The 26,666-nt window shown below is 41.7% G+C and overlaps 3 protein-coding genes across 5 annotated transcripts in view; all 3 read left to right on the top strand.

Annotated features, from left to right (window-relative positions):
• LOC115114495 (vacuolar protein sorting-associated protein 4B-like) overlaps window positions 1–1,797 on the top strand; it is a 35,435-nt gene extending 33,638 nt beyond the window's left edge. For both annotated transcript variants that reach the window (XM_029642774.2, XM_029642775.2), the window contains one exon: window positions 91–1,797. In XM_029642774.2, coding sequence (XP_029498634.2) covers window positions 91–192 — 102 coding nt within the window. In that variant the 3' untranslated portion in view covers window positions 193–1,797. The remainder of the gene's footprint in view (window positions 1–90) is intronic.
• A 331-nt stretch (window positions 1,798–2,128) lies between these two features.
• kdsr (3-ketodihydrosphingosine reductase) lies at window positions 2,129–9,672 on the top strand. Of its 2 annotated transcripts, none has more exons than XM_029642777.2 (10): window positions 2,129–2,548; window positions 3,045–3,134; window positions 4,547–4,603; window positions 4,761–4,826; window positions 4,927–5,022; window positions 5,818–6,009; window positions 6,135–6,218; window positions 6,318–6,401; window positions 6,575–6,673; window positions 6,934–9,672. In XM_029642777.2, exons 1-10 carry the CDS (start codon window positions 2,360–2,362, stop codon window positions 7,051–7,053), a joined length of 1,077 nt encoding a protein of 358 aa, XP_029498637.1. In that variant the 5' UTR covers window positions 2,129–2,359; the 3' UTR covers window positions 7,054–9,672. The 2 variants fall into 2 exon arrangements, with proteins under 2 accessions (XP_029498637.1, XP_029498636.1); XM_029642776.2 differs by having other exon boundaries at window positions 2,130–2,548; window positions 6,572–6,673.
• A 1,047-nt stretch (window positions 9,673–10,719) lies between these two features.
• LOC115114494 (apoptosis regulator Bcl-2-like) overlaps window positions 10,720–26,666 on the top strand; it is a 42,096-nt gene continuing 26,149 nt past the window's right edge. The window contains exon 1 of the mRNA XM_029642773.2: window positions 10,720–11,839. Coding sequence (XP_029498633.1) covers window positions 11,300–11,839 — 540 coding nt within the window. The 5' untranslated portion in view covers window positions 10,720–11,299. The remainder of the gene's footprint in view (window positions 11,840–26,666) is intronic.

Genomic DNA, 26,666 nt, shown 5'->3' with positions numbered 1-26,666 from the left:
ATGATCTGTTTCTCTTTCTCAATGGTAATGTTTTTGGGAAAACAAGACTGTTGAATAACCCTTGATCATGTCTCTCTTTATTCTTTGTAGTCTGACATGCTGAGGTCCCTGTCCAGCACGAAGCCAACTGTCAACGATCATGATTTGGACAAACTGAGAAAATTCACAGATGACTTTGGACAGGAGGGCTAAACGTGGCTTTTTTTTTTTACCAGAACAAATATTATATCCGTGTTCATTCTCCCCTTCATGCTCTGTTGGCTCATCAGAAGTGTGCCACATGACTGCTCTACTCATAGAATTACTAGAACCGATATCCCCATTTAAGTCCATTTCTATGGCTACTGAGCTTGACTATTGGCCACATAAGGGGTTAAACAAAGGTGGATATTTTCTTAGATGCCCCCCATGTCCAAAGAATTACGGATCACTTCACTGCTGCAAGATGTCTGAGGTAGACTTGATTGGTGGATGGAACGCTGCATGGAAATGAAGAACCTTGGTGTTACATAGGCATATGTTCTGTGAAATCTGTTTAGCAGCATCTTGGCCCGACTCCTAACTTGAGAACAATGCTCAACTCAAACATTTGCATATGTCATGCTTTGAAGTCAATGGGAGTTTGATTCGAGTTACCGATACAAGCTTGTTAACCAAATTAAGATGCTGCTTATTGTGCAGAGTGCTTATCTAACTTCCCCAATAAATATCTAAGCTCAGTTTTCAAGTACCACTTGCCATCAATCAAATTGCACCTCACTTGTCATTGTAAGCACCCATATACTCTACTTATTTTTGTACACAAGAGAGAACTCAATTTATAGTAGATACTTTATGGAGATGTATGGCTCTTTGGTCTGGAGAGAATGAAACTTACAATGCATGCCATTTGTACTTTCAAAGGCCTTTGTAGTCTCAAGGTGGTGTAAAAGACATGGGTTTGGGTAGCTGAAGCACTGCAAATGTATGTCATTCTACATGCACAGGATATTTGTGGGACTTCGGCTAGGGTTAAAAGAACTACCGACAACAATCGGGGTGGAAACTACTTTGGGACATATTGTGTATATGTACTTTTTTTTTCTCAAGAAGGCTACTCTGTGGTTTGTTCATTGTCAATCTGATTAAACTGTGAGGATCACCAAAAGTACTAGACCAGACACCTTATAGACTAGGATTCAGTACTTTTCCCCCTGACCATCCACATTTCCCTGTTACATATTGCTTATCTTCCCAACATGAACTACTGAAAAGCGATGCCTTATGGAGATCCAGTCACACTGTCTAACAGTGCTGAAGAAACAACGGGGCTGATACTTTTGTGAATGGAATTGTAGAGGTAACCTGAAATGGACATTTTAGGCACATAACAGCGTCATGTCCTTTTTTGTTATGGCATTGGTGGAATGCAGCTCGCTTGAACTTACAGTACTACATTTTAAGACGTGGCAATGCGCACCATGTGCCTTCTGAAACAAGTTTAGGTAGTAAGAACATATACATTGTTATTTTGTCTGGTTCATTTAAAAACGTGGAAGTTGATATCCAGAGGCACAGCTATATTGTGTTTTGTCATCGTTGTATTGAAATGTAATATATTTGCACATTTCATGTAAACTCTTATCTTATAGAGATTGTATTCCGAAGACAAATCTTTCAAAGTGTTGGACATCTTTTGTGTTATCTTTTTAACTCACTATAAAAGTGTAGAGAATGATACCTTATATATCAGTGAGTGGAAAAGTCAATGTATATGGTTTTCTTTCCCATGCATATGTAAATAAAAGTAATAGAGAACTTTTGACTTTTTAATTAACAAAGTATTGTCTCATGGTCCAGGTTGAGGATTCAAATGAATCTTTACAAATGCCAATATCCGTCACTGTAAATAAGACTGTGTTCTTAACTGACTTGCCTAGTTAAATAAACAAATATCTCATTTCACAGATCAAGATCTGGCGATGGAGATAGTTATGTCGGTAGAATAAAATGGGTGCACCAACAATAAGGAAGTATACCATTGCATTTTGGGAAGTGCTGTCCTTAATATGAGCAAACCTCGGTTAGGTGGCAGTTTGCTTCATGGTTTAAAAACTACAAATACCTAGAACGGTGGTCAAATTGTCGCATCCGTTCAAAGTGCACAATACGACTTGTTTTGGTTCATATTGCAGCTAGGCAGGAAAATATCGTAGATCCAAGGTCCACCACGGTATTTTATCTTGGAAGTAAACCCGCTGATACGCTGCCAAATATACTGCTAGAAAACTCTGTTTAATCGCCACCCCTTTTGACAAGGGCAAGCCCCCAGATTCGCTCCTACTGAGTCTAGAAGCTAACCGAACTGCCAGCTTCACCCATGTCCTCTGAGGAAGAATTGAGTTCAACGATCACGGATTGGCTTTTCTTCAGTTCCTGGTGGCTCCTTTTGCCTTTCATTATGCTTCTAGTCGTTGTTGCATTCGTCGTTGCCTTCGTGTTGCTGTTATACATGATATCCCCTTTGATTAGCCCCAAACCTCTCAAATTAAATGGGGCCCACGTCGTGGTAAGTGCTCATTGTCCTAACTAGACAACGGTATCATATTCAGACGTGCTAGTTAGAAACAAGGTACTGTGTTAGCTACGTCGCATTGCATAACCATTGCACCGTAGATTTTATAGGGTGTTGCAGGTGAATGTGTTTCGTAAGTAAAGGCGCTTTGCACGCAGCAGATCATCTACAAGTACGACACGCCCACAATTAATTAACAGCTTGTAACAGAGTTGACAATGTATTGTCTTTTGCAACGTGTTGCAAGCTTAAAGTGAAAACTCTAGTATGGCAATAAGTAGGCCAGCCAGTCAATGACACTCAATTTCATAGAAATGACTACACATTTTAGCAGAAACACATGTACTAACTTGGGGAAAAAAGCAACATTCTAATGACCTACTGTATTTACTGTAAGTTGGACTTTGACCCTAGGGGACCATCCCGTGTATTTAACTTTTTAAAGGGAACGACCCTCCTCTCTCACCTACCACCACCTTTCAACCCACAGGTCACTGGAGGTTCCAGTGGAATAGGGAAAAGCATCGCTATGGAGTGCTACAGACAAGGAGCCTTCATCACACTAGTGGCAAGAGACGAGGTGAGTAGAAATCCACTTCAAATCAACATCCTTGCAGGGCTCTACAGTGCAACCATTTTACTTGTATATACGGCTAAATATTTTGCTGTGACCTGGAACGTTTATTTAGGAACACTAGTGCATCTACAAAATGTGCTCCAAAATGTCTTTGTGTGCGTCTACATTTCCCAATTTAGGCGTACACATGCTTCTTATAATTATATACACTACCGTTAAAAAGTTTGGGGTCACTTAGAAATGTCCTTGTTTTTGAAAGAAAAGCAAAAAAATGTGTCCATTTAAAATAACATGAAATTGATCAGAAATACAGTGTAGAAATTGTTAATGTTATACATGACTATTGTAGCTGGAAACGGCAGAATTTTTATGGAATATCTACATAGGCGTATAGAGGCCCTTTATCAGCAACCATCACACCTGTGTTCCAATGGCACATTGTGTCAGCTAATCCAAGTTTATCTTTTTAAAAGGCTAATTGAACATTAGAAAACCCTTTTGCAATTATGTTAGCACAGCTGAAAACTGTTATTCTGATTAAAGAAGCGATAAAACTGGCCTTCTTTAGATTAGTTGAGTATCTGGGGCCATCAGCATTTGTGGGTTTGATTACAGGCTCAAAATGTCCAGAAACAAATAACTTTCTTCTGAAACTCATCAGTCTATTCTTGTTCTGAGAAATGGAGGCTAATCCATGTGAGAAATTATGAAGAACTGTGCAAACTGTCTCTAACCAGAGTAGAAAGAGGAGTGGGAGGCCCCGGTGCACAACTGAGCAAGAGGACAAGTACATTAGAGTGTCTAGTTTGAGAAACAGACACCTCACAAGTCCTCAACTGGCAGCTCATTAAATAGTACCCGCAAAACACCAGTCTCAACATCAAGAGTGAAGAGGCGACTTCGAGATGCTGGCCTTCTAGGCAGAGTTCCTCTGCCCACTGTCTGTGTTATTTTGCACATCTTAATATTTTCTTTTTATTGCCAGTCTGACATATGGCTTTTTCTTTGCAACTCTGCCTAGAAGGCCAGCATCCCGAGTCGCATCTTCACTGTTGACGTTGAGACTGGTGTTTTGCGGGTACTATTTAATGAAGCTGCCAGTTTATCACTTGTGAGGCATCTGTTGGAACACAGGAGTGATGGTGGCTGATAATGGGCCTTTGTACGCCTATGTAGATATTCCATTAAAAAAACTACCGTTTCCAGCTACAATATTCATTTACAACATTAACAATATCTACACTGTATTTCTGATCAATTTGATGTTATTTTAATTGACAAAAAAATAGCTTTTCTTTCAAAAACAAGGAAATTTCGAAGTGACCCCAAACTTTTGAAGTGTATTGTGCATATATATATTTTTCAGAGCATCACTCAGTCAGCACATTTATCAATCATTCTTTAATTTCCTTTAGAGTAAATTGGTTCAAGCGAAAAAAGAAGTGGAGAAATGTGCCATTAATGACAAGCAGGTATGTATATCGTTGCTACAGTACATGTTTTGGGACAACGTGGAAGAAAGACAATGTTTTTGTTGTTCTTGCTTTTTGGGGGGTGCAAGCAAATCATTGAATGTTGAACTGGATGATCTCATTAGCAACTCACTTGACCGCTGACTGCACCACTCAGGTGGTGCTCTGCATATCAGTTGACGTGTCCAAGGACTACAGACAGGTGGAAAGTGTGATTAAGCAGGTAAATCACAAGTGATAGGGGCCTTTTCCATCATATCAATTCCTAACTTTTATAATAATTCTCTGCAAGTAACAATATCAATATAATTTCATCCATCTAGTGCCAAGAAAAACTTGGTCCGGTGGACATGTTGGTGAACTGTGCTGGGACGTCCTTCTCTGGGAAGTTTGAGGAGGTGGAGGTGGAGCGCTTCAGAGTAAGTACTGTAACTAATGAGGGGAATAGACCGACAGGTCTGGAAGGGAGAACGCAGAAACCCAACTCCTTAGTGTGTGCCTCAGAAAACCTTGATGTTGTGCCAAAATGAACATAATTTGAAACTAACTCTGAATAGGCAATGAGACAAGATGTTTCCCAGATTGAAGATTCAAAGGGTTTGATGTCTGTCCAAGGTGGAACCAAGGGTTCAGTTTTCAGTTTAGAGGCAGCTAGTGAGCCAGAAGGTTAGATTCGGTTGCAGTCTAGGTCTGCTGCAGATTTAATTGCAGTGGAAGAATGAGAGAGCGGTTTAATTCCAGGCTGAAGAGGTGGCTGGTTTCTTCACTCTCTGACAGTGAAGGGATGGTACCAATACCGCAATAATGACCCAGGAAAATTAGGTTGTGTGTACACATTGCGAGTGTGTGTGCATGAAGGGATTATTCTGATACTAAGATAATAATCATGACCAATGGAAAATGTGATTGTGTGTGTGTTCCCCACACCCTAATGTATTTAATGTACTTAATTAGATTTCCTGGAGGGAGCTAAGCTGTGCTGGTGCTGCTAGCTAGTTCCTTCTCATCCTGGCATTCCAATGCTGGTCACATGCCTCGTTAAGGGTCTGAAGTCATTAGACCTCACCCCATAGAAATGCTATTACCATGGAAACTGCTCAGAAATATAACAATTACCATGTTAGGAGGCTGTTTTTTCTCAAGTGAATACTCTTTGATAGTATGTATATTATTCAGTCTATGAGTTTTTGTGATCCTTCCCTTGTCTATAACAGAGTATGATGGAGGTGAACTACCTGGGCAGTGTGTATCCCACACGGGCTGTAATCACCACAATGAAGGAGCGTAGGATGGGACGCATACTGTTTATCTCCTCCCAGGCTGGCCAGATCGGCCTGTTCGGCTACACAGCCTACTCTCCATCCAAATTTGCCCTGCGTGGGCTGGCTGAGTCCCTGCAGATGGAGGTGAGTAGTATCTAATCGTTCCTTTTCCTGCCCACATTGGGGGTCAATAGGTCAAATTCTCAACATAAAATTTGGATAAGTCTTTTTAAGGCTGAGAGCACTCTTTCCTCTACTTGTCCCTGCAGATGAAGCCATATAACATTTATGTAACAGTGGCCTACCCCCCTGACACTGACACTCCAGGACTAGCAGAGGAGAATAGGACAAAGGTGAGTCTCCTCATGAAAAGGGGAAAGTGTAAACTCTCTCACATTTTGTATTTTATTCTAACGCCTCAAGTTATATTTTGTCTCTTTGTCCTTCCATAGCCTTTAGAGACTAGGCTGATCTCTGAGACATCTGGGGTGACTCAGCCGGAGCAGGTGGCTAAGATCGTTGTCAAGGATGCAGTGGTAAGACATTGCATTCTCAGCAAATGTCACTATGAAATTCACCAGGCCTCAGGCCTACATAAAAACCTTCATCAATAAATAACATCTAGTCAGAAACACAGAGAAATTTGCTCTCTAAAAGTGTGAAAGAGCAGTTTTTTTGACGGTCATGTCATTGTGCCCCCCCCCAGCAGGGGAACTTTAACAGCTCTGTGGGGCCTGACGGCTACATGCTCTCAGCTCTCACCTGTGGAATGTCACCTGTCACCTCCATCACAGAGGGCCTCCAGCAGGTAACTACACGACAGGACAGGAACAGCACTGTCACTGTCTCACTACAACACACCCCAAATATTACTATTTTCCTAAACATGTGTTAACTGAACCTTAACTATCAACTTACCAAAGCCATTTTGTATCTATTACATATATATTGTAACCATAGAGCTAGAAATATGACAATTCTATGGTTATAACATAATAATAGATTGTCCCAAAACTGTCTTACTGTCTAGAGCCCAAATTGTTAATGTGGCCTCTGATCTCTGTGCAGATTGTAACCATGGGGCTGTTCCGGACCATTGCTCTGTTCTACCTGGGGAGTTTCGACAGCATTGTGCGTCGCTGTATGATCCAGAGGGAGCAGGCCAAAGCAGCGGACAAGAGGGAGTAACAACCCCCCCCATCCTCCACTATTATTGCCACTGGAGAACTCACCCCAGCCAGCCCTCATCTCCTCTTCCTCTCCCCTCCCCTCCATTCCTTAGAGGGCACAACCCTGGACAGGCTAAATGGCCAGATATCTTGTGCGCCAGTGATAATACCGAAGTAAAGAAAATGGCAGGTGTCCTGTTACTTATTATTAACACATACAATTCTTGGCAGTTATTTTGTTTGTCCACCTTTTTTCATCATTCCAGTGATATTGTTTACTCAAGTGCTCTGTGAAACGTTTTAATTGTAACTGTATACCTGCTTTTATTGTTAAGGCTGCTTTACCCAAGGGTCTATGAGGGCAGACTAAACACTACTAGCTTGCTGTTAAAGTAGGTCTTGTCAACACCTGAAACTTTAGCCTACTTTTGGGCCACCCTATCCTCCTATTTTTTTCCATGCAGAGAGGAAAGTAAGGGATTGCCAGTCTGACTGGTTATGTCAGCATGTTGACCTGCAATCCCAATAATCAGAAGAAACAAGAACACTAACAAACCATGTGTCATACAGACCATTCTGAGTAAGCTATCTTTATCACTTCAAACTACTGTCATTTTCACCAAATGTGTTCCTCCTTCCTTCCCAAGCTTTGCAGGCAAAGCTTCTCTTTATTCACTCTGTGTCACCCGGTGCCCTTCCATGTGCTGTTAATGTAGAGTGGCGTATTGGCCCGTGCTGTGGATGCATTTACGGAGCTTAGATGTGATTTAACAGTGATGAGAGAAGGCAAAGCAAAAATGTAAATTTACTTCCTGGAAATGATCATCCAAGGCATTTTTAGGTAAAATGATTGTATGTGCAAGTACGAGAGAATGTGTGTGCTGTGTAGGAGCCGTGTGAAGAAGCCGAGGGGAAAGATTTTAATTCAGTGTTGTTACAATGTGTTTAAATGACTGTACATTGACCAAACCTACTCCAGGGAGAGAGAGAAGCCATTGGACACTGGTGGTGGCTGGGGAAAAAAGAAAAACCTCTATTCCTCTTATTTGCATGCCACTTTCACATTTTACTTGCGTTTCTTACCTGAGGTTGAAGCGGTATGTAAAAGGTAGGCATAGGACAGTCGTGCGATGTAGTATGAGAACAAATCCTCTAACATCTGATGCCAGCCTCATTCACTCTTTCCTGTCTTCCTATGATGTCTTATCAGTTGTTGATCTCTGTGTATGTGTGATCTGTGCACATATTTTGCCACGTAGCATCCAAGTGGGCTCTGTGATTAAAGTGATGGGGTAGTGTCTGGACAAGGCAGGTTCCAGCAAAGACCCTTCAGGCCTGGAGAGGGCACTAGAGCTCGATTTTATATAGAGGCCAAGAGATTAAGAGGGACTGGCAAACTCTATCTGTGCAGAGCAATATAAAGGAGCTATGTGTGCTATTGTATTGTCTAATTTTACATTTCATCCAAGTCACCGTGGACACTATCCTATGCTCCCTTAACTGTGTAATTTGTCTCAGTAAGTGTTCACAGTTCCTTGCCGAAGTCCTCTAACTCCAAGCCTTTTAAACATCCCGTACATCCCGCTACCTTCTTACCTTCTCAATATTCTGCTTAATGGGGAGAGAAAAGATCAAATGTGAACTCATGCAAGTCTTCCTTCCATCCATCAACTGTGGGGAGAATGTACTGACCTTTAATGCAAACCATAGGCTCCGAATCAGAAAGTATACTTTTTTTTAATCCACCAATATTTGAATGCCAAAATGTATTAAGAGACCATTTCTGTAAATGCAATGCAACTACTTGTGATTTATTTTGTTTGATGTTGCTGGTCTGTACTATCCTATAAACCGTTTGTAGTTCAGCCAAGCACTACAACTGTGGGGACCCATTCCAAGCCTTAAGAGAGAACTACGAATGATGTTAATGATAAAATAATATAATTTATTCACAGAAAATAATGTGGCTTAAGCCGCTTGTGGTTTACCAGTTAATTCGATTTTTCTGCGAAAATGCCAACTCTTTTGGTGTGTTTTGTTCGTCAATTTCAGATTAGTTTTTGTTCAAAAAGGCCTTACTCAAACCCAAAATAAGAACGTGAGAATGGATGATTCAACTCGGAGGTTCTCATTTAACATTGGTTCAAGGCACATTGTCACTGTCCAGCGCTTAGTGTGTCGATACTTGTCATTTCCTCATCTGTACATTGTTAGCTCTGACTCTCTGTCATCTTTAGGTAGCAACACATATATGTTGACGTTTATAGACATTTGATATAATATGTAGCTCATGGGAAAAGCTATTTTGTTTGAACACATTTTAAGCTTTGCAAATCAAGCCTATGCTTACAATATGTTAAAACACTACAACCAAGTTGTACCATTGTTAAAATGCTCAGTCACGCTCTAGTTTTCCCATTCATTGGTGTTGTCCAGAGATATTTAAAAGAAGATTATAAAATGTTTAAGTACAGTGCTACTGAATATCATTCCTATCTTATTGGTTGTTTCGTTTTGGCCAAATGTGTACGAATTTCACCTTGTGTGCCATTGAAAAGAAAAATGTAAGGAGTAGAACAATGTTGCTTTGTCTTATTTTCTTACATGATAAAACTAAATAAATAACCTTGGAAAATGACATTTCCTCTGCTAAATGCCCTCTTATGTTTTTGTCTGCTCTCAGTACTGTTGACACAGGCCTTTTAAAACACAACTATGGTTAGTCTCCTATTTTAAATAACTTTTATGTGATTCTGTATAACCTATACTGTACGTGTAGCTGTGTTTGCTGGATTCTGAACTTACATTATTCAGTTGCTGAGGGTTGGACTATGGCTACAGTTGATCCATCCTGACTCCTGTCTATTCAGAAGCTGAGTGGAGTGGGTGTTCTGTGCCACTCCATACCATTATACAGTTTTGATGTACAGTAGGTGCTTGTGGCCGGGCAGTTGTTGGGGGGGGGGGGGGGGGGCAGGTGTTCAGTTTTATGTATTCTGTATGAGTATTCTTTCATCTTCCATGATGGGAACAGAACAGCCTGGGCAGACAGTAGCTATGGTATAGGGCCCTCAGATCAGCAGGAAGACTGCATGGGGATTTAGTTGCCCTGTCAGAGAGTGTGTAGAAGATATAGGCAGGTAGAGAGACTGAGCGAGATATTATATTCACAGACACACTGGAAGAAAGAGAAAAACACAGAGAACATCAAAATATATGTCCACCAATGAGATGGATGGATGTCCATAAGGATGCTAGATAAAAGCAGTCCCCTCATGGGGAATCAGAATGGTGTAGTCCTGTCTAGTAAGGGCTCAGCAATTGTTAATCAGGCAGGGCTAAAGAAAGAAAGCTTGAAGCTTCTAATTCTTCAAATAAGGAAAGGTTCACCTATTTCTACAACTTGATCCAAATTGATAGGCTACTGTTCGTAATAGTTAAAATGGCTATTCACCATATTTCGACCCATAAAATATTGGGGAAATGTTAGAGTTATTGCAACATTTTATGCATTAGATAAGAATTAAAGGTTAAAATCCTATCATGGCAAACATTTCTCTACAGATCAAACGTAACCAAATAGGAACGACACATAGGCCTACGTGGAGTTTCCAAATGCACAAGTGATAACTTTCTATGGGTGACGTAAGAAATACCTCACCAGCAAAGCAGCAAAGAATGTTCAACCAACCCACAGTGTGTAGCTGGAACACAGACAGCAATATGATTGTGGGATAGTCTTCACTGCACAGTCCCTCGAAACGGCTCTGGGTACGCGTAACAATATTCTGGATGCATGCGACGTTGATCTTCTTATGTGGTTTTTCGGTCATGTATATTTTTTTTTGTAGTGTGGACATTATGTGCACATCAAGAATATTTTAATCTCTTCCGTATTTCTGGCTGTCTGGATTTGGGAGTCTACAGATAACTGTAGACACTTTTTGATCAAGGCTTCGAATATTTCCTTTTGATAGCACAATTGGGGAAACATTTTGATATTCTTACGTGGATATACTTGGACTTTTTCACGGTTTCAGCCTAGTTGGGTGAAGGGACCGTTTTTCGTTCCACGCACATCGCTCCCGTTGCAGTGTTTCGTTCTGCACGGTTCGATAGTATCCTATAAACTTGACCAGAGCATTTTCTCAGAAATACACTTTTCGTCTGATCTGATATATTGCGCGGCGCAGTGCATGTTGATAAGTACGATGTATTATTCTTAAAAACTAGGATTGTGGAGGTCATTATCAGTGCCAATCATAATGGCAAACGACGACAACCGCTGTATAGTGGAAAAGTACATTTGTCACAAACTCTTGAAAAGGGGATATGCGTGGGATTTCGAGAATGACGAGGAAGATGCTGATAATAATGGGTCGATGATTTCTCCTCCGCCTGGTTTGGCACGGCGGTGCCACGGGGCCAATAACGCCAGACCGGGCAGCGTCCCCCATCTTTCCAAACGGCTCTCCCAAACGGACCCGCATGCAGCTATTCACAGAGTTTTGCGTGAGGCCGGGGACGAACTCGAACGACTGTACCAGCCCGACTTTGCGGAGATGTCACACCAATTGTATCTCACGTCTTCTTTGGCAGAAAGGAGATTCAGAGAGGTGATAGACGAGCTGTTCAGGGACGGGGTTAACTGGGGACGAATTGTCGCCTTCTTCGAGTTCGGTGGCACAATATGTGTGGAATGCGTGAACAAGGAAATGACGTCGCAGGTTGACCACATCGCCGGGTGGATGACGGAGTATCTAAATGGACCGCTGCACACCTGGATTCAAGAGAACGGGGGATGGGTAGGTGTAATCTCTGCTTTGAATTGCCCGATATCACGTTGATTTATCCATAGGCTAGGCTACATTACGTATGATGCGGTGGGAATGTCTGGATATTAACGGCATCATATTTTAGTGTTGCTGATTTGATGTTCAGGCTGTTTGTCTAGCATGTCTGGCCAATAAGATATTACAGTATCTGTCACACCTCCCCACGCTCTAAAGCCCGCCTCAGCCGACTGGGCAGAACACCTTGCAAATATTGAGTTACACCCCCCATTTTGCCCTCAGAACGGACTAAATTCGTCGGGGCATGCTCTATAAGGTCTGAAAGCAGATGCTGGCCCATGTTGACTCCAATGCTTCCCACAGTTGTGTCAAATTGACTGGAAGGCCTTTGGGTGGTGGACCATTATTGATACACACAGGAAACTCTTGAGCTTGAAAACCCAGCAGCATTGTAGTTTTTGAAACAAACCTGTGCACCTGGAACTTACTACCATACCCCATTCAAAGGCACATACATATTGTATCTTGCCCATTCACTCTCTGAATGGCTCACATATACAATCCATGTCTCAATTGTCTCAAGGCTTAATAATCCTTCTTTAACCAGTCTCCTCCCCTTCATCTACACTGATTGAAGTGGATTTAACACGTGACATCAATAAGGGATCATAGCTTTCACCTGGATTCACCTGGTCAGTTTATGTAATGGAAAGACCAGGTGTTCATAATGTTTTGTACATTCGGTGTATATTATTATTATTATGTTTATTATTGTGTCATTCACTTCTCGTTTTTTGACCAATACTGTTTGAGAATTCCACCTTACCCTGCGATTACATCTACAACCCTGTGCATGTGACTAATAAACTAATCTATCTATCTATCTATCTATCTATCTATCTATCTATCTATCTATCTATCTATCTATACATCTATCTACAGTTAAAGTCAGAAGATAAAATACACTTTGGAGTCAGTAAAACTCATTTTTCCACCACTCCACAAATGTCTTGTTAACAAACTATAGTTTTGGCAAGTCGGTTAGGACATCTACTTTGTGCATGACACAAGTAATTTTTACATCAATTGTTTACAAACAGATTATTTCACTTATAATTCACTGTATCACAATTCCTGTGGGTCAGAAGTGTACTTACACTAAATTAATTGTGCCTTTAAACAGCTTGGAAAATTCCAGAAAATGACGTCATGGCTTTAGAAGCTTCTGATAGGCTAATTGACATCATTTGAGTCAATTGGAGGTGTACCTGTGGATGTATTTCAAGGCCTACCTTCAAACTTAGTGCCTCGTTGCATGACATCATGGGAAAATCAAAATAAATCAGCCAAGACCTCAGAAAATAAATTGTAGAACTCCACAAGTCTGGTTCATCCTTGGGAGCAATTTCCAAACGCATGAAGGTACCACAGTCATCTGTACAAACAATAGTATGCAAGTATAAACACCATGGAACCACACAGCTGTCAAACCGCTCAGGAAGGAGACGTGTTCAGTTTCTTAAAGATGAACGTACTTTGGTGCGACAAGTGCAAATCAATCCCAAAACAACAGCAAAGGACCCTTTGAAGATGCCGGAGGAAACAGGTACAAAGGTATCTATATCCACAGTCCTATATCAACAATGAGCAAGGAAGAAGCCACTGCTCCAAAACCGCCATAAAAAAGCCAGACTACGGTTTGCAACTGCACATGGGGACAAGGATTGTACTTTTGCAGAAATGTCCTCTGGTCTGATGAAACAAAAATAGAACTGTTTGGCCATAATGACCATCGTTATGTTTGGAGGAAAAGTTTGCAAGCCGAAGAACACCATCCCAACGGTGAAGCTAGGGGGTGGTAGCATCATGTTGTGTGGCTGATTTGCAGCAAGAGGGACTGGTGCACTTCACAAAATAGATGGCATCATGTGGCAGGAAAATTATGTGGATATATTGAAGCAACATGTCAAGACATCAGTCAGGAAGTTCAAGCTTGGTCGCAAATGGGTCTTCCAAATGGACAATAACCCCAATCATACTTCCAAAGTTGTGTCAAAATGCCTTAAGGACAACAAAGTCAAGGTATTGGAGTGGCCATCACAAAGCACTGACCTCAAACCCATAGAAAATTTGTGAGCAGAACTGAAAAAGCGTGTGCGAGCAAGGAGGCCTACAAACCTGACTCAGTTACACCAGCTCTGTCAGGAGGAATGGGCCAACATTCACCCAACTTATTGTGGGAAGCTTGTGGAAGGCAACCTGAAACATTTGACCCAAGTTAAACAATTTAAAGGTCATTCTACCAAATACTAATTGAGTGTATGTACACTTTTGACCCACTGGGAATGTGGTAAAATAAATAAAAGCTTAAATAAATCATTTTCGCTACTATTATTCTGACATTTCACATTCTTAAAATAAAGTGGTGATCCTAACTGATCTAAGACAGGGAATTTGTACTTGGATTAAATGTCAGGAATTGTGAATCTATCTATCTATCTATCTATCTATCTATCTATCTATCTATCTATCTATCTATCTATCTATCTATCTATCTATCTATCTATCTAACTAACTAACTAACTAACTAGCTGGCCTTGGTTAAACCTGCTATACTTCTGTTAAACACTGTATTGCTTTCACACATAGATGTCTGTGACACTATCTGCAGAGAACAGTCTGTACTGTAACCAGAGCTGATGAGGCACTAGTAGGACAGGATCATTATACAGTATCTGTCTCGCTCCACATCCGTGGTGGGACAGAGCTGGACAGACACATGTCAGGGGAATGGGTGCCATCAAATTAATAGTATAGGCTACCAGCCCTCAGGCAAGACAGGACAAGAGATGAGGACCACTGTCAGAGATTCACATGACCCATAGAATCCTCCAACCAAAACAAAGTTGAGAGCCCCCCCCACACACACACACACACGCACGTGCACACACAATGCATTTATCATCTATCATCAAATAACTGAGCATGCATCACCAACTTCACATCCACAACAGCCTCTGTTCTGTTTTTCTTTTGTTACTGCTATTTCCCCTCTGAAGATGAACAGCGTGGCCACTCCTTTACGACTGCTCTCTTCTACAGCTCAGCAGATATTAGGCCGAACTGACAAAAACTAGTCCCTAATTGACAAAAGTACTCTTAATGAGAACATAACATTTGTTTGCACCATTTCAGCTATCTAGCTAAAGGTTGTAGAGGGGGTGGGTATTGGAGGGGTGGAGGCTAATCAATGATTTATGTGGAGCATTTCATCTCTAAAGGAAGGAGCGTTTAACATTCCCCTTGAGTCTCGTCTGCCCCTGAAGGTGGCAGATTGTGCCACATATCAAAGGGAAGCACGGAGAGGAGAGAGGGGCCTCCAGGATTACAGAACCACAGACTACAGCCAGCCTGTATGTTTATTTAACATGTAACATGCACTCTCCAGTGCATTTTGGTTCAGTTGGAGCCCTTTTGTCTCTTTTGAAACCTGTGCCTGGGATGACGGGATACGGCTGTGTCTGCCGTGTGTGTCTGTGTGTTAGAGGTCTCTGGAGCCTGTATACCCGACTACCCGTCTCACTATGTACTGTTGTATGTAGGTCAGAATAGACAGTAGTGTTTCAAGGCTGAGGCGACAGGATATTCATGTGCTATATCTATGAGAACTGAAGGGCACGGAATCTTTTAATCCGAAGGTTAATTCCGTATTACGGGAAGGTATATGCAACCAATTTTCTGTGTCATTTTACCAGGGACTTGTGATAAGTGACCAAATTGAACATCCCACCCAAAAATTGTCTGTGATGTGAGGCTCAGATGACATGGCAGAAATAATTAATTAAATGTGTTTGTCACTTAAAATATCAATTAAACGCTGAGTCTCAGATAGCCGCCTGTCCCTTTTAACAGCTGGGCATCGGCACACATTTCAGAAAAGAAACACTTGTCTCAAATAAACGACGGGTTTAAATGAATTGTTCAGGAGTGAACTTCAGTAATTGTGAAGATTGTGCAAAAGAAGAGAAAGGAGAGCAACATACTTGCCATGGATGAAACAGCCCACTGTGCACAGACGTCAGTTCAATGTCTAGTTTTGATTTATATTTGATTGAGTTGCCAACTAACATGAATTCAACGTGAAATCAACCAAAAATGGCACCTGTCATTGGTTTTAGGTTAAAAGGTGGGTGAAAAAAAGAGTAAATTCCCTTACGTTGATGACTTCTTGTAAATCCAAGCAGTTTTCTACGTTGATTCAACATCATCACATTGACTTATTTGGTGTAAATTGCATGGAAACAATGTTGATTCAACCAGTTTTTGCCCAATGAGAGCGGTGTGGTTTGAAATGATCATTTATATTTTTTGAGATGTGAATACCAAGTATGTCTACTTCACCATATACCCACTTTATGGTAAACTATAAGGTAGTGTAAACACTGTGTCTTAAGGTTGCTGGATCAAATCCCCGAGCTGACAAGGTATTAATCTGTCGTTCTGCCCCTGAGCAAGGCAGTTAATCCACTGTTCCCTGGGCGACGAATATGTGGATGTCGATTAAGGCAGCCCCCCGCACCTATCTGATTCAGAGGGTTTGGGTTAAATGCGGAAGACACATTTCAGTTGAATACATTCAGTTGGACTACTGACTAGGTATCCCCCTTTCCCTTTTAATGATCCAATACGTAATATGGTATACTTGTCATAATTAGGTTTTAGTCCAGAGTCTAGAAAAGTGATCAAGATCTTCAATGAGACTATACAGGGATCCAGATTGAGGACTAATAAAAAAAACTTGATTCATCAGTATACATTGACACTTTTGTTTTTATCCCCTGAATTTCTAACCCCTTGATGTTCTTGTTGGATCTAATTTTAATAGCTAGCATTTCAATGGCCATAATAAATAGATATGGAGACAATGGACAGCCTTGTTTTATTCATCTTAAAAGGTCAATACTTTCTGAGAAGTAACCATTATTTACTATTTTACATCTTCGTTTGCTGTACATAACTTTAACCCATTGTATAAGAGATTCACCGAATCACCAGCCATTCATAAATAAATTCTAGTCGTACTTTATCAAATGCCTTTTCTAAATTCTATGCTATGCTATGAAGACCAGGCCTGGTATCTTTGATGTTTCATAATGTTCAATTGTTTCAAGTAATTGTCGTATATTATCTCCAATATATCGTCCATGTAAAAAACCTGTCTGATCAGGATGAACAATATCTGGTAAAACCTTTTTTATTCTATGTGCTATGTATTTCGCCAGGATCTTCACATCACAACATTGAAGTGGTAGAGGCCTCCAGTTTTTTTAAATGGACTGGATCTTTACAGTACCACCTGGGTCCTGTTTTAGTAGTAATGAAATCAGACTTTCTTGTTGAGTACCTGAAAGTCTACCATTTTTATAGGAGTAATTAAAACATGCCAATAATGCATCTTTGAGTACATCAAAAAAGGTCTGATATTCCTCTACTGGTACAATCAAGCCCTGGTGTTTTTACAGACTGAAAATATTTAATTGCCTCAAAAAGTTCCTCTTCTGTAAGTTGGCCTTCACAGAGGTCTTTCTGAACATTTGTTAATTTTACATTATTATTATTAGGAAAGAAAACCTTACAGTTAACATCATTCCGTGTAAATGGAGGAGACTGGAATGAAAACATATGCTTAAAATATTTTGCTTCCTCTTTCAAAATATAATTTGGTGAATAATGGATGAGTCCATCATTTGTAACAAGATTCTGTAAATTCTTTTTGGTAGCTTTTCGATATTGAAAATTCCAGATTGTTTTGTTGCATTTTTCCCCATTTTCCATCCAATTAACTTTATATTTGTAATACATTACACTTGATCATTCTTGAATAAGTACCTCCAATTATTTTTGTTTTTCTGCTAACTTATTATGTGCCTCTATAGTACAGTTTCCATTATCATCTACCTGCACTGTTATTTCCTCTATTTCCTTTATTAGTCTAATCTCTTTCGACCTAAATTAATGATGAGTATTGAATTGTATTGAATTACCTCTAAAAGTACATTTAAAAGTGTCCCATACAATAATGGGATCTGCTGTACCGTTGTTGTGGAGAAAAAAGTAAATTATTAATTATTTTGTCTAAGTTATGAACAAATTGTCTCCAATAGGCTTTATCCCAATCCACATGGAAATTATGTAAGAGTTACTGTGTACAGAGGCCAATTAGATGGTGGTCCGATCGCATTCAGTCTCCTATTAATACTTTTTTATTTTTATTTTTTTTTAAAACTTTTGATGCTAGTTTGTGTCCATAGGCGATGTTGTTGCCAGTGATGTCTGGTGGGGACCTGCCTTACAACAGGCCTACAAGCCCTCAGTCCAGCCTCTCTCAGCCTATTGCGGACAGTCTGAGCACTGATGGAAGGATTGTGCGTTCCTGGTGTAACTCGGGCAGTTGTTGTTGCCATCCTGTACCAGTCCCTCAGGTGTGATGTTCGGATGTACCGATCCTGTGCAGGTGTTGTTACACGTGGTCTGCCACTGCGAGGACGATCAACTGTTCATCCTGTCTCCCTGCAGCGCTGTCTTAGGCTTCTCACAGTACGGACATTGCAATTTATTGCCCTGGCTACATCTGCAGGCCTCATGCCTCCTTGCAGCATGCCTAAGGCACATTTACACAGATGAGCAGGGACCCTGGGCATCTTTCTTTAGGGGCACTTGACCATAATACATAAATATATACAGTTGAAGTCGGAAGTTTACATACACTTAGGTTGGAGTCATTAAAACCTGTTTTTCATCCGCTCCGCAAATTTGTTGTTAACAAACTATAGTTTTGGCAAATTGGTTAGAACATCTACTTTGTGCATGACACAAGTAATTTTTACAACAATTGTTTGCAGACAGATTATTTCACTTATAATTCACTGTATCACAATTCCTGTGGGTCAGAAGTTAACATACACTAGGATGACTGTGCCTTTAAACAGCTTGGAAAATTCCAGAAAATTATGTCATGGCTTTAGAAGCTTCAGATAGGCTAATTGACATCATTTGAGTCAATTCCAGGTGTACCTGTGGATGTATTTCAAGGCCTACCTTCAAACTCAGTGCCTCTTCGCTTGACATCATGGGAAAATCAAAAGAAATCAGCCAAGACCTTAGAAAAAAAATGATAGACCTCCACAAGTCTGGTTCATCCTTGGGAGCAATTTCCAAACGCCTGAAGGTACAACGTTCATCTGTACAAACAACATTACGCAAGTATAAACTCCATGGGACCACACAGCCGTCATACCGCACAGGAAGGAGACGCATTCTGTCTCCTAGAGATGAACGTACTTTGGTGTGAAAAGTGCAAATCAATCCCAGAACAACAGCAAAGGACATTGTGAAGATGCTGGAGGAAACCAGTACAAAAGTATCTACAGTGGGGCGAAAAAGTATTTAATCAGCCACCAATTGTGCAAGTTCTCCCACTTAAAAAGATGAGAGAGGCCTGTAATTTTCATCATAGGTACACATTAACTAAAATCCTAAAATCACATTGTAGGATTTTTAATGAATTTATTTGCAAATTATGGTGGAACATAAGTATTGACCCAAGCTAAACAATTTAAAGGCGATGCTACAAAATACTAATTGAGTGTAAACTTTGACCCACTGGGACTGTGATGAAAGAAATAAAAGCTGTAATAAATCATTCTCTCTACTATTATTCTGACATTTCACATTCTTAAAATAAAGTGGTGATCCTAACTGACCTAAGACAGGGAATTTTTACTAGGATTAAATGTCAGGAATTGTGAAAAACTGAGTTTAAATGTATTTGGCTAAGGTGTATGTAAACTTCCGACTTCAACTGTATATTTTTAGGATCTCAGTGGGTCCCTCAACTTACTGTTGAGAGTTGGAATAGTAGAATACACAAGTTGCAATTTCAACATTTGGTTGTGCATCAGCAGTTTTTCTCATGTTATGTTAGTCACTGACAGTCACTCAATTAGCAATGTCAGCTAACAATTTTTTGATTTTTAAGTTAGTCTAGTCAGCTATCTAAACGTATAGTAATCATGGCTGAATACTGACTGGTCACACTGGGCATGTGCCGAGGGGCCCTGGCCTACATTGGGCTCCCATTGGTTTTGTTAGTCACTCGCACTCAGACATCATCATCTTATATGTCTTGGATCTTTTTTTAGAATTGCAGAAAATTTGCTTTAAAGCTGTACATTTTTTCTCTCTGCCCTATAGTGTTGAAGGCTGTCTTCCACTCATCCCCTTTGCTTATCCAAACTAGGTGGTAGGCATTCCGCCCCCTGGAGAGGTTCGAAAGCCGAGGAGAGGAGTGGTAAGGTGTAACGATTCTTGATCGTTATGTCATAAGGCCCCGGTAGTCAATGCACAGACGCAGGGTCTTGTCCTTCTTTTCCACAAAGAAAAACCCTGCGCCGGCAGGAGATGCAGAATGACAGATGCCTCCAGTAGCCAGAGAATCCTCATTATACTCCTCCATGGCCTTGGTCTCCGGACCGGATAGGGAATATAGCCGACAACGAGGTGGTGTGGTGCCTGGGAGAAAGTTAATGGCACAATCATAGGGACGATGCGGGGGACGAGAAGTAGCCCGTGCCTTGCTGAAGACCTCCAGGAGGTCGTGTTACTCTGTGGGGACATCAGAGAAGTCAGAGGCTTGACTTAAGCCCTGAGGAGGACGTCTCAGGGAAGGCTGCACTGCTTTGAGGCAATGGGAATGGCAGAACGGACTCCAACCCAGGATGGAACTCGTGGTCCAGTCAATAACGGGGTTTTGTTTCTGGAGCCAAGAGTATCCCAAATCAACAAGAACATGGGGTAATCAATGAGGAGTAGCTGTATAGCCTCACTGTGATTTCCTGAAACCCGCAGATTAACAGGAACAATGCTGTGAGTAACTCTTCCAATGGAGCGACCATCCAGTGCTCTAGCGTCCATGGGAACAGAGAGGAGTTGAGTGGGGATACCTAATTCAGAAACTAAGGTAGCGTCCATAAAACTCTCATCCGCCCCAGAGTCAATGAGCACCCGGAGAGACTTAGACTGGTCTCCCCACAGCAGTATCACTAAAAAGGGAGTGCAGTTGATGGGAATTACAGGATTCCTAGTCTGGCTCCCCAGAGCACTTGTACACTTGTACCTACTGAAGAAATAGGTCTCTTAACCGGACAGGTGGCTATATGAGGGAATTGAGGTCCAATGGTAACTCCATCTTTTATTCCCTCCGACAGTCCGTGAAGGAAGGTATCGAACAGAGCCTCCGGATTCCAGGCACTCTTGGCGGCCAATGTGCAAAACTCTACCGCATAGTCTGCCACACTACGGAGTTCTGATGTACCTTCATTAGTTTTTGGGCTGCCTCTCTCCCGGGCACCAGAGAATCGAATACCTTCATCACCTCCGTCATGAAATCTTCCAGATTATGACAAACGGTGGACTGTTGCTCCCAAACGGCATCGCCCAGGAGAGTGCCCTTCCGGACATTAGCGTAATTAGATATGCTACCTTCGATCGATCCGAAGGGAGCGAAGATGGCTGGAGCTCAAAACTGAGGGAGCACTGAGAAAGAAATTCCCGGCAGGTTCTAGGATCGCCAGCATATCACTCCGGAGGAGGTAAGTGGTGTTCATGGGGAGCCAGGGTAGGTTGAACAGACCCACCACTACTGAGTGGCTGGGAAGTTTCAGATGTGGCGTGCTGCTTGCGAGCTAATTCACGGAATTGCTCCGTCAACGCCTTGAACCCCAGGTCGTGGTGTTCTGCCAGAGATCGGAACCCTTCCATCAGGTTCTGAAGTAGCTCCTCCTCTCCTAATGGTAGCGCCCTGCAGGGATACAGGACGGAGCTGGTCCAAGTCTGCTGGGTCAGTCATGGCCAGTTCCTACTATAACAACACAAGGCGAGACCCAGACAGAAAACACAGGTATAAATACCCAGGGGATAATGGGGAAGAAGGGTGACACCTGGAGGGGGGTGGAGACAAGCACAAGGACTGGTGAAACAGATCAGGGTGTGACACAGATATTGTATTTTCTGCTTTTTAAAGCTGGTGTACAAAACTGAAAGTAAAAGACTCAAAAAACGAAAAGCTGTGCAAAGCTGTCATCAAGGCAAAGGGTGGCTACTTTGAAGAATCTCAAATGTTAAATATATTTAGATTTTTTTTAACACTTTTTTGGTTACTACATGATTCCATATATGTTATTTCATAGTTTTGATGTCTTCACTATTATTCTACAATGTAAATAGTAAAATAGTAAAATAAAGAAAAACCCTGGAATGAGTAGGTGTGTCCAAACTTTTGACTGGTAGTGTATATACCGCTTCTAAGACTTGCTTTCAATGAGAATAACAGATCTATAACTCACATTTCTATATGAATTTGGTTGGGTCACCCAAAAAGTGACATATTGCAGCTTTAAAGAGATTATCCGGTACTTTGGTATACTTTTTAGCCAGTAGTTCTGAAAGTAGCACTCATGAGCCAAAAGTGGTCCCAAAAAATTGCGTACCATGTCACATATTGTATGCACAGATATGTGCACCACCTCATTGCTCAATATCTCTCTGATGTATCCTCTGAGCCATTGGGCCTGCTCTGCAATCTCATTGGATAACGCTGGGCAGGCTTCTCAACTGCGAGGCCCAGGGGGCTGGCCCACGTGGGGGGAAATGTACCAAAAATTGCGCGGCACAACTTCAAGAAATCAGTCACTGGAGTAATTTACAGTAATTCTGCTCATAGATTATGCACGTATGAACTACACATTGACACATCCTGCCCAAAGCGGGGTTTAAAAAATACTTTCTTAGTTGCCAAAGTACGGGAGCATGTCTTTACATTTTTCTCTCTGCCATCAAGAGGGGGACCACTCAAATGTTTTGCCGGCAAGGTGAGGGGACCCCCCCCCCCCCCCCCCCCAACCAAATCTCTCTTAGGGCCCCCAAAAGGCTAGGGGCCAGCCCTGCTCTCAAACATCAGGTATACTTGAGAACACTTCAGTCTTCTTATATAAGTAAAATGTCAGTAGGTATGTGTTCTAAAAGTTATACAACCAATATGGAATATTAACTATCAGAGGTAGTAAATCAAATCAAATCAAATGTATTGGTCACATACACATGGTTAGCAGATGTTATTGCGGGTGTAGCGAAATGCTTGTGCTTCTAGCTCCGACAGTGCAGTAATATCTAACAAGTAATATCCAACCGTTTCACAACATATACCCAAAATACATGTAAATCTAAGTAAGGAATGGATTAAGAATACATATAAGACTCATTAGGACCCATTTTCAGGACCCTGACTTTCAAAGATAATTCGCAAAAATCTAAATAACTTCACAGATCTTCATTGTAAAGGGTTTAAATAATGTTTCCCATGCTTGTTCAATGAACCATAAACAATTAATGAACATGCACCTGTGGAAAGGTCATTAAGACACTAACAGCTTACAGACAGTAGGCAATTAAGATCACAGTTATGAAAACTTAAGACACCAAAGAGGCCTTTCTACTGACTCTGAAAAACACCAAAAGAAAGATGCCCAGGGTTCCTACTCATCTGCGTGAACGTGCCTTAGGCATGCTGCAAGGAGGCATGAGGACTGCAGATGTGTCCAGGGCAATAATTGCAATGTCTTTACTGTAAGAAGCCTAAGACAGCACTACAGGGAAACAGGATGAACAGCTGATCGTCCTCTCTGTGGCAGACCACGTATAACAACACCCGCACAGGATCGGTACATCGAACATCACACCTGTGGGACAGGTGCAGGATGGCAACAACAACTGCCAGAGTTACACCAGGAACTTTGTTCAGGGACACATTATTTCATTTCTGTTAGTCACATGTCTGTGGAAATTTTTCAGTTTATGTCTCAGTTGTCATTCCGTTTATGGCCTGTAGCTCATTGTTATGTTCATAAAAATATTTCCACATGTTAAGTTTGCTGAAAATTAACGCAGGACATTTCTTTTTTTGTTTAGTTTATGTCAGAGCTGCATTGGACTAAGATACAGTAGCATAGTATAGAATACAGTATATACATATAGTTTAGGGTCACCAGCAGTGAATAGGGAACATTGTGCTATTGTGTGTCTGAGACTGAGGTAATTACAGCTGCATGTTGATGTTTTCCTTTCCTGTAAAAACAGAAAGAAGTGGAAAGCTAATTAACCTAATAGTGACATTAAGACACATGAGGTTGGTGTGGAAAACCTCACCATCAGCATGCTTCCTGTTATTTTGAAGATAGTCTCAAAGCTCTAAATAAGTAAGTCGCTGGCTGCTGTTGAGTCTGGGAATCAGGGAATCACCGGTGCATGAGCCGAGTATAATACTTTTCCCAAAACAAAAACTATCTGTCTCATCAGAAAGAACAAGGTCTCAATTGTTTGTAATCCGTCTGGGTTGGGATAGCTCACATTGTTGTGATGATTACTCCCCCTCACACCAAAACTCCTTAAGACTCACCCTGGTGGCTGTAGGCCTATAGCTCATAAGTTTGTATTGTGTTATCCTGTCCTGTCTGTGTGCCTTTTTTGTCCTGCTATTTTTTACCTGGATAAATTCACCCATTTCCTGTATTTTGTGGTAAGAGTAATTGCAGCTGGTTGAAAGGGTATATTTTGATAGGATAATAATGTCTCTGAGTGAGACAGACAGTGACACACATAGACATAGTGTTTTGGTTCCATGTCCACCTACGTGTGACTCCGTGTGGCACACCTGTGTTTATTTGTGGGACGCTTCAAGACAAGTGATTGGATAGTGGCAACCTGGCAGGTAGACAGCTGCCAACTTCCTTCTGAAATTACACACTTGACCTCAAGGAGTAGTCTGGTTGAGGGGGCGAAGGGGGGTCTGGCCAAAATGTACTCTGCTAAAATACAACACCGGTCCCACAGCTTGTCCTGGCCTACAGTTAACACAATTGCAAAAATAATGGCTTAACCTTAACATAAGATTGGTTGCTTTTCTGAAAAAGTCTGGTTCACAAAATATTCAGAGTTTATTTTAAGACACTGAAGTCCTCTCTCACTTCTAACCACTTGTTTATTTTTGAGTGTGTATATGGTAGGTGGAGGGGTAGAGGGAGAAGGGATGAGAGCACCTGGGAAACCATCTGGAGGTTTGGAGCCAGGTGATTGGAGTGTGGGGGGAGACAGACATCCCCCTGGCCAATCTAAACACCACATACAGGGTAGTCTAGAACGTTGTGAACCAGGTGTTTTTGTCTGAGGGCAGGTGTTTGTCATAATAATGGAGAACAAATATGATTGGGTCAGTCATGAAGAGGGTAATCCCAATTTCACGATAAGGTGGGGTGAGCGGGGGAGGTGTTGCTAGGGCAGTGTGTTGCTGTGGGCATATGGTCTGTCTGCCCCCCTTCTTCTCATGCTCTACCTCTCTGTTCGAGCTGAGGGGAACTGGGACGGTTGGGAAGTCATTAATATCCATCAGGGTGACACGTTTGCACAGGATGAAAGGGAGAACCTGGTTCTCCTGTGCCTGGCTGACATAGTATTCCCTATATAGTGCACAGAGTTCTGGTCAAAAGTAGTGCACTGAATAGGGAATAGGGTGTCATTTGGGAAGCATAGACAGCCATTCCTCCTGAGAGATGTGTTTGTTTATAGAGTCCATCCAAGCCCCAGAGGACTGCAGGGATTGATCATTTTTAGGTTTATATCATGATGGAACGGGAACAAGCAGCCATTAGCCAGAGATGATCGGCGAGGCTTCAGAAGCCTGATCCAGCTAACCACAAATCATCCCCCAAAAATACTGTTATCACTTCAACCAGAATGTATGGGAGACTCATAGTCTCTGCGGATGTGGCCTATGGGAATGGGGGTTGTATGAGGGAGATTAAAAGCATGTTTGAGCTTAGCCTTAGCCGGAGCAGCCAAGTTTCCCCCCTCTGTTGTACCCCTCTGCAGAGTGGAGTGCAGAAAGCAGAGATGGACTGGGCCTTGGTCGCTCACCATCTGCCACTCTGTTTACACTTGTCAGCACGAAAGAGAGAAAGAGAGGGAGAGAAAAAGAGAGAGAGACAGAGAGTCAGCCACTGTAATGTCAGAAACATTTCCTACTGACAGAGCCAGGTCTCTGACTCTCTGACATGAATCCACTCTTTGAGGACCAGGCCTGGTGAAGTCACTTTCTTCTCTCCATCCCCTTTCTCAGTGACTACCATTTATTTAGCTATTAGAGTGTTTCTAAGGAGAGGCAACTTGCCTTACTGTGTTTGTTGCTGAGTGATAAAGTTGCATATATCTTCCCTGACATGACTTCACTAGTTTTTATATGACGTTACGCTACCACAGCACATCAATCAAGATCATAAATATAATACTGTTTGAAGGACACTTTTCTTTTCATTTACGACAGTCACCCGAGCTCCAAATGAATTCCCTGAGATGAGCTCTCACTGAGTATACCAAACATTAGGAACACCTTCCTGATATTCAGTGACACCCCACCCCCTTTTGCCCTCAGAACAGCCTCAATTTGTCAGGGCATGGACTCTGTCGAAAGCATTGCTGGCCCATGTTGACTCCAATGCTTCCCACAGATGTGTCAAGTTGGCTGAATGTCCTTTGGGTGGTGGACCATTCTTGATACACACAGGAAACTGTTGAGCGTGAAAATCCCAGCAACGTTGCAGTTCTTGACACAAACCGGTGAACCTGGCACCTACTACCATACCCCATTCAAAGGCACTTAAATATTTTGTCTTGCCCATTCACCCTCTGAATGGCACACACATACACAATCCATGTCTCAATTGTCTCAAGG

This window comes from Oncorhynchus nerka, linkage group LG9b (genome assembly GCF_034236695.1).
Source record: "Oncorhynchus nerka isolate Pitt River linkage group LG9b, Oner_Uvic_2.0, whole genome shotgun sequence".
Taxonomy (NCBI): domain Eukaryota; kingdom Metazoa; phylum Chordata; class Actinopteri; order Salmoniformes; family Salmonidae; genus Oncorhynchus; species Oncorhynchus nerka.
Note: the sequence above shows the minus strand (reverse complement) of the source record. Positions and strands in the feature narration are given on the sequence as shown.

Excerpts from the sequence above, each read along its gene's own strand:
- kdsr (XM_029642776.2), top strand. The coding sequence starts at position 2,360 with ATGTCCTCTGAGGAAGAATTGAGTTCAACGATCACGGATTGGCTTTTC. Across the intron at positions 2,549-3,044 it reads TAAATGGGGCCCACGTCGTG|GTCACTGGAGGTTCCAGTGG; the intron begins GTAAGTGCTCAT and ends TTCAACCCACAG. Across the intron at positions 6,010-6,134 it reads CTGAGTCCCTGCAGATGGAG|ATGAAGCCATATAACATTTA; the intron begins GTGAGTAGTATC and ends TTGTCCCTGCAG.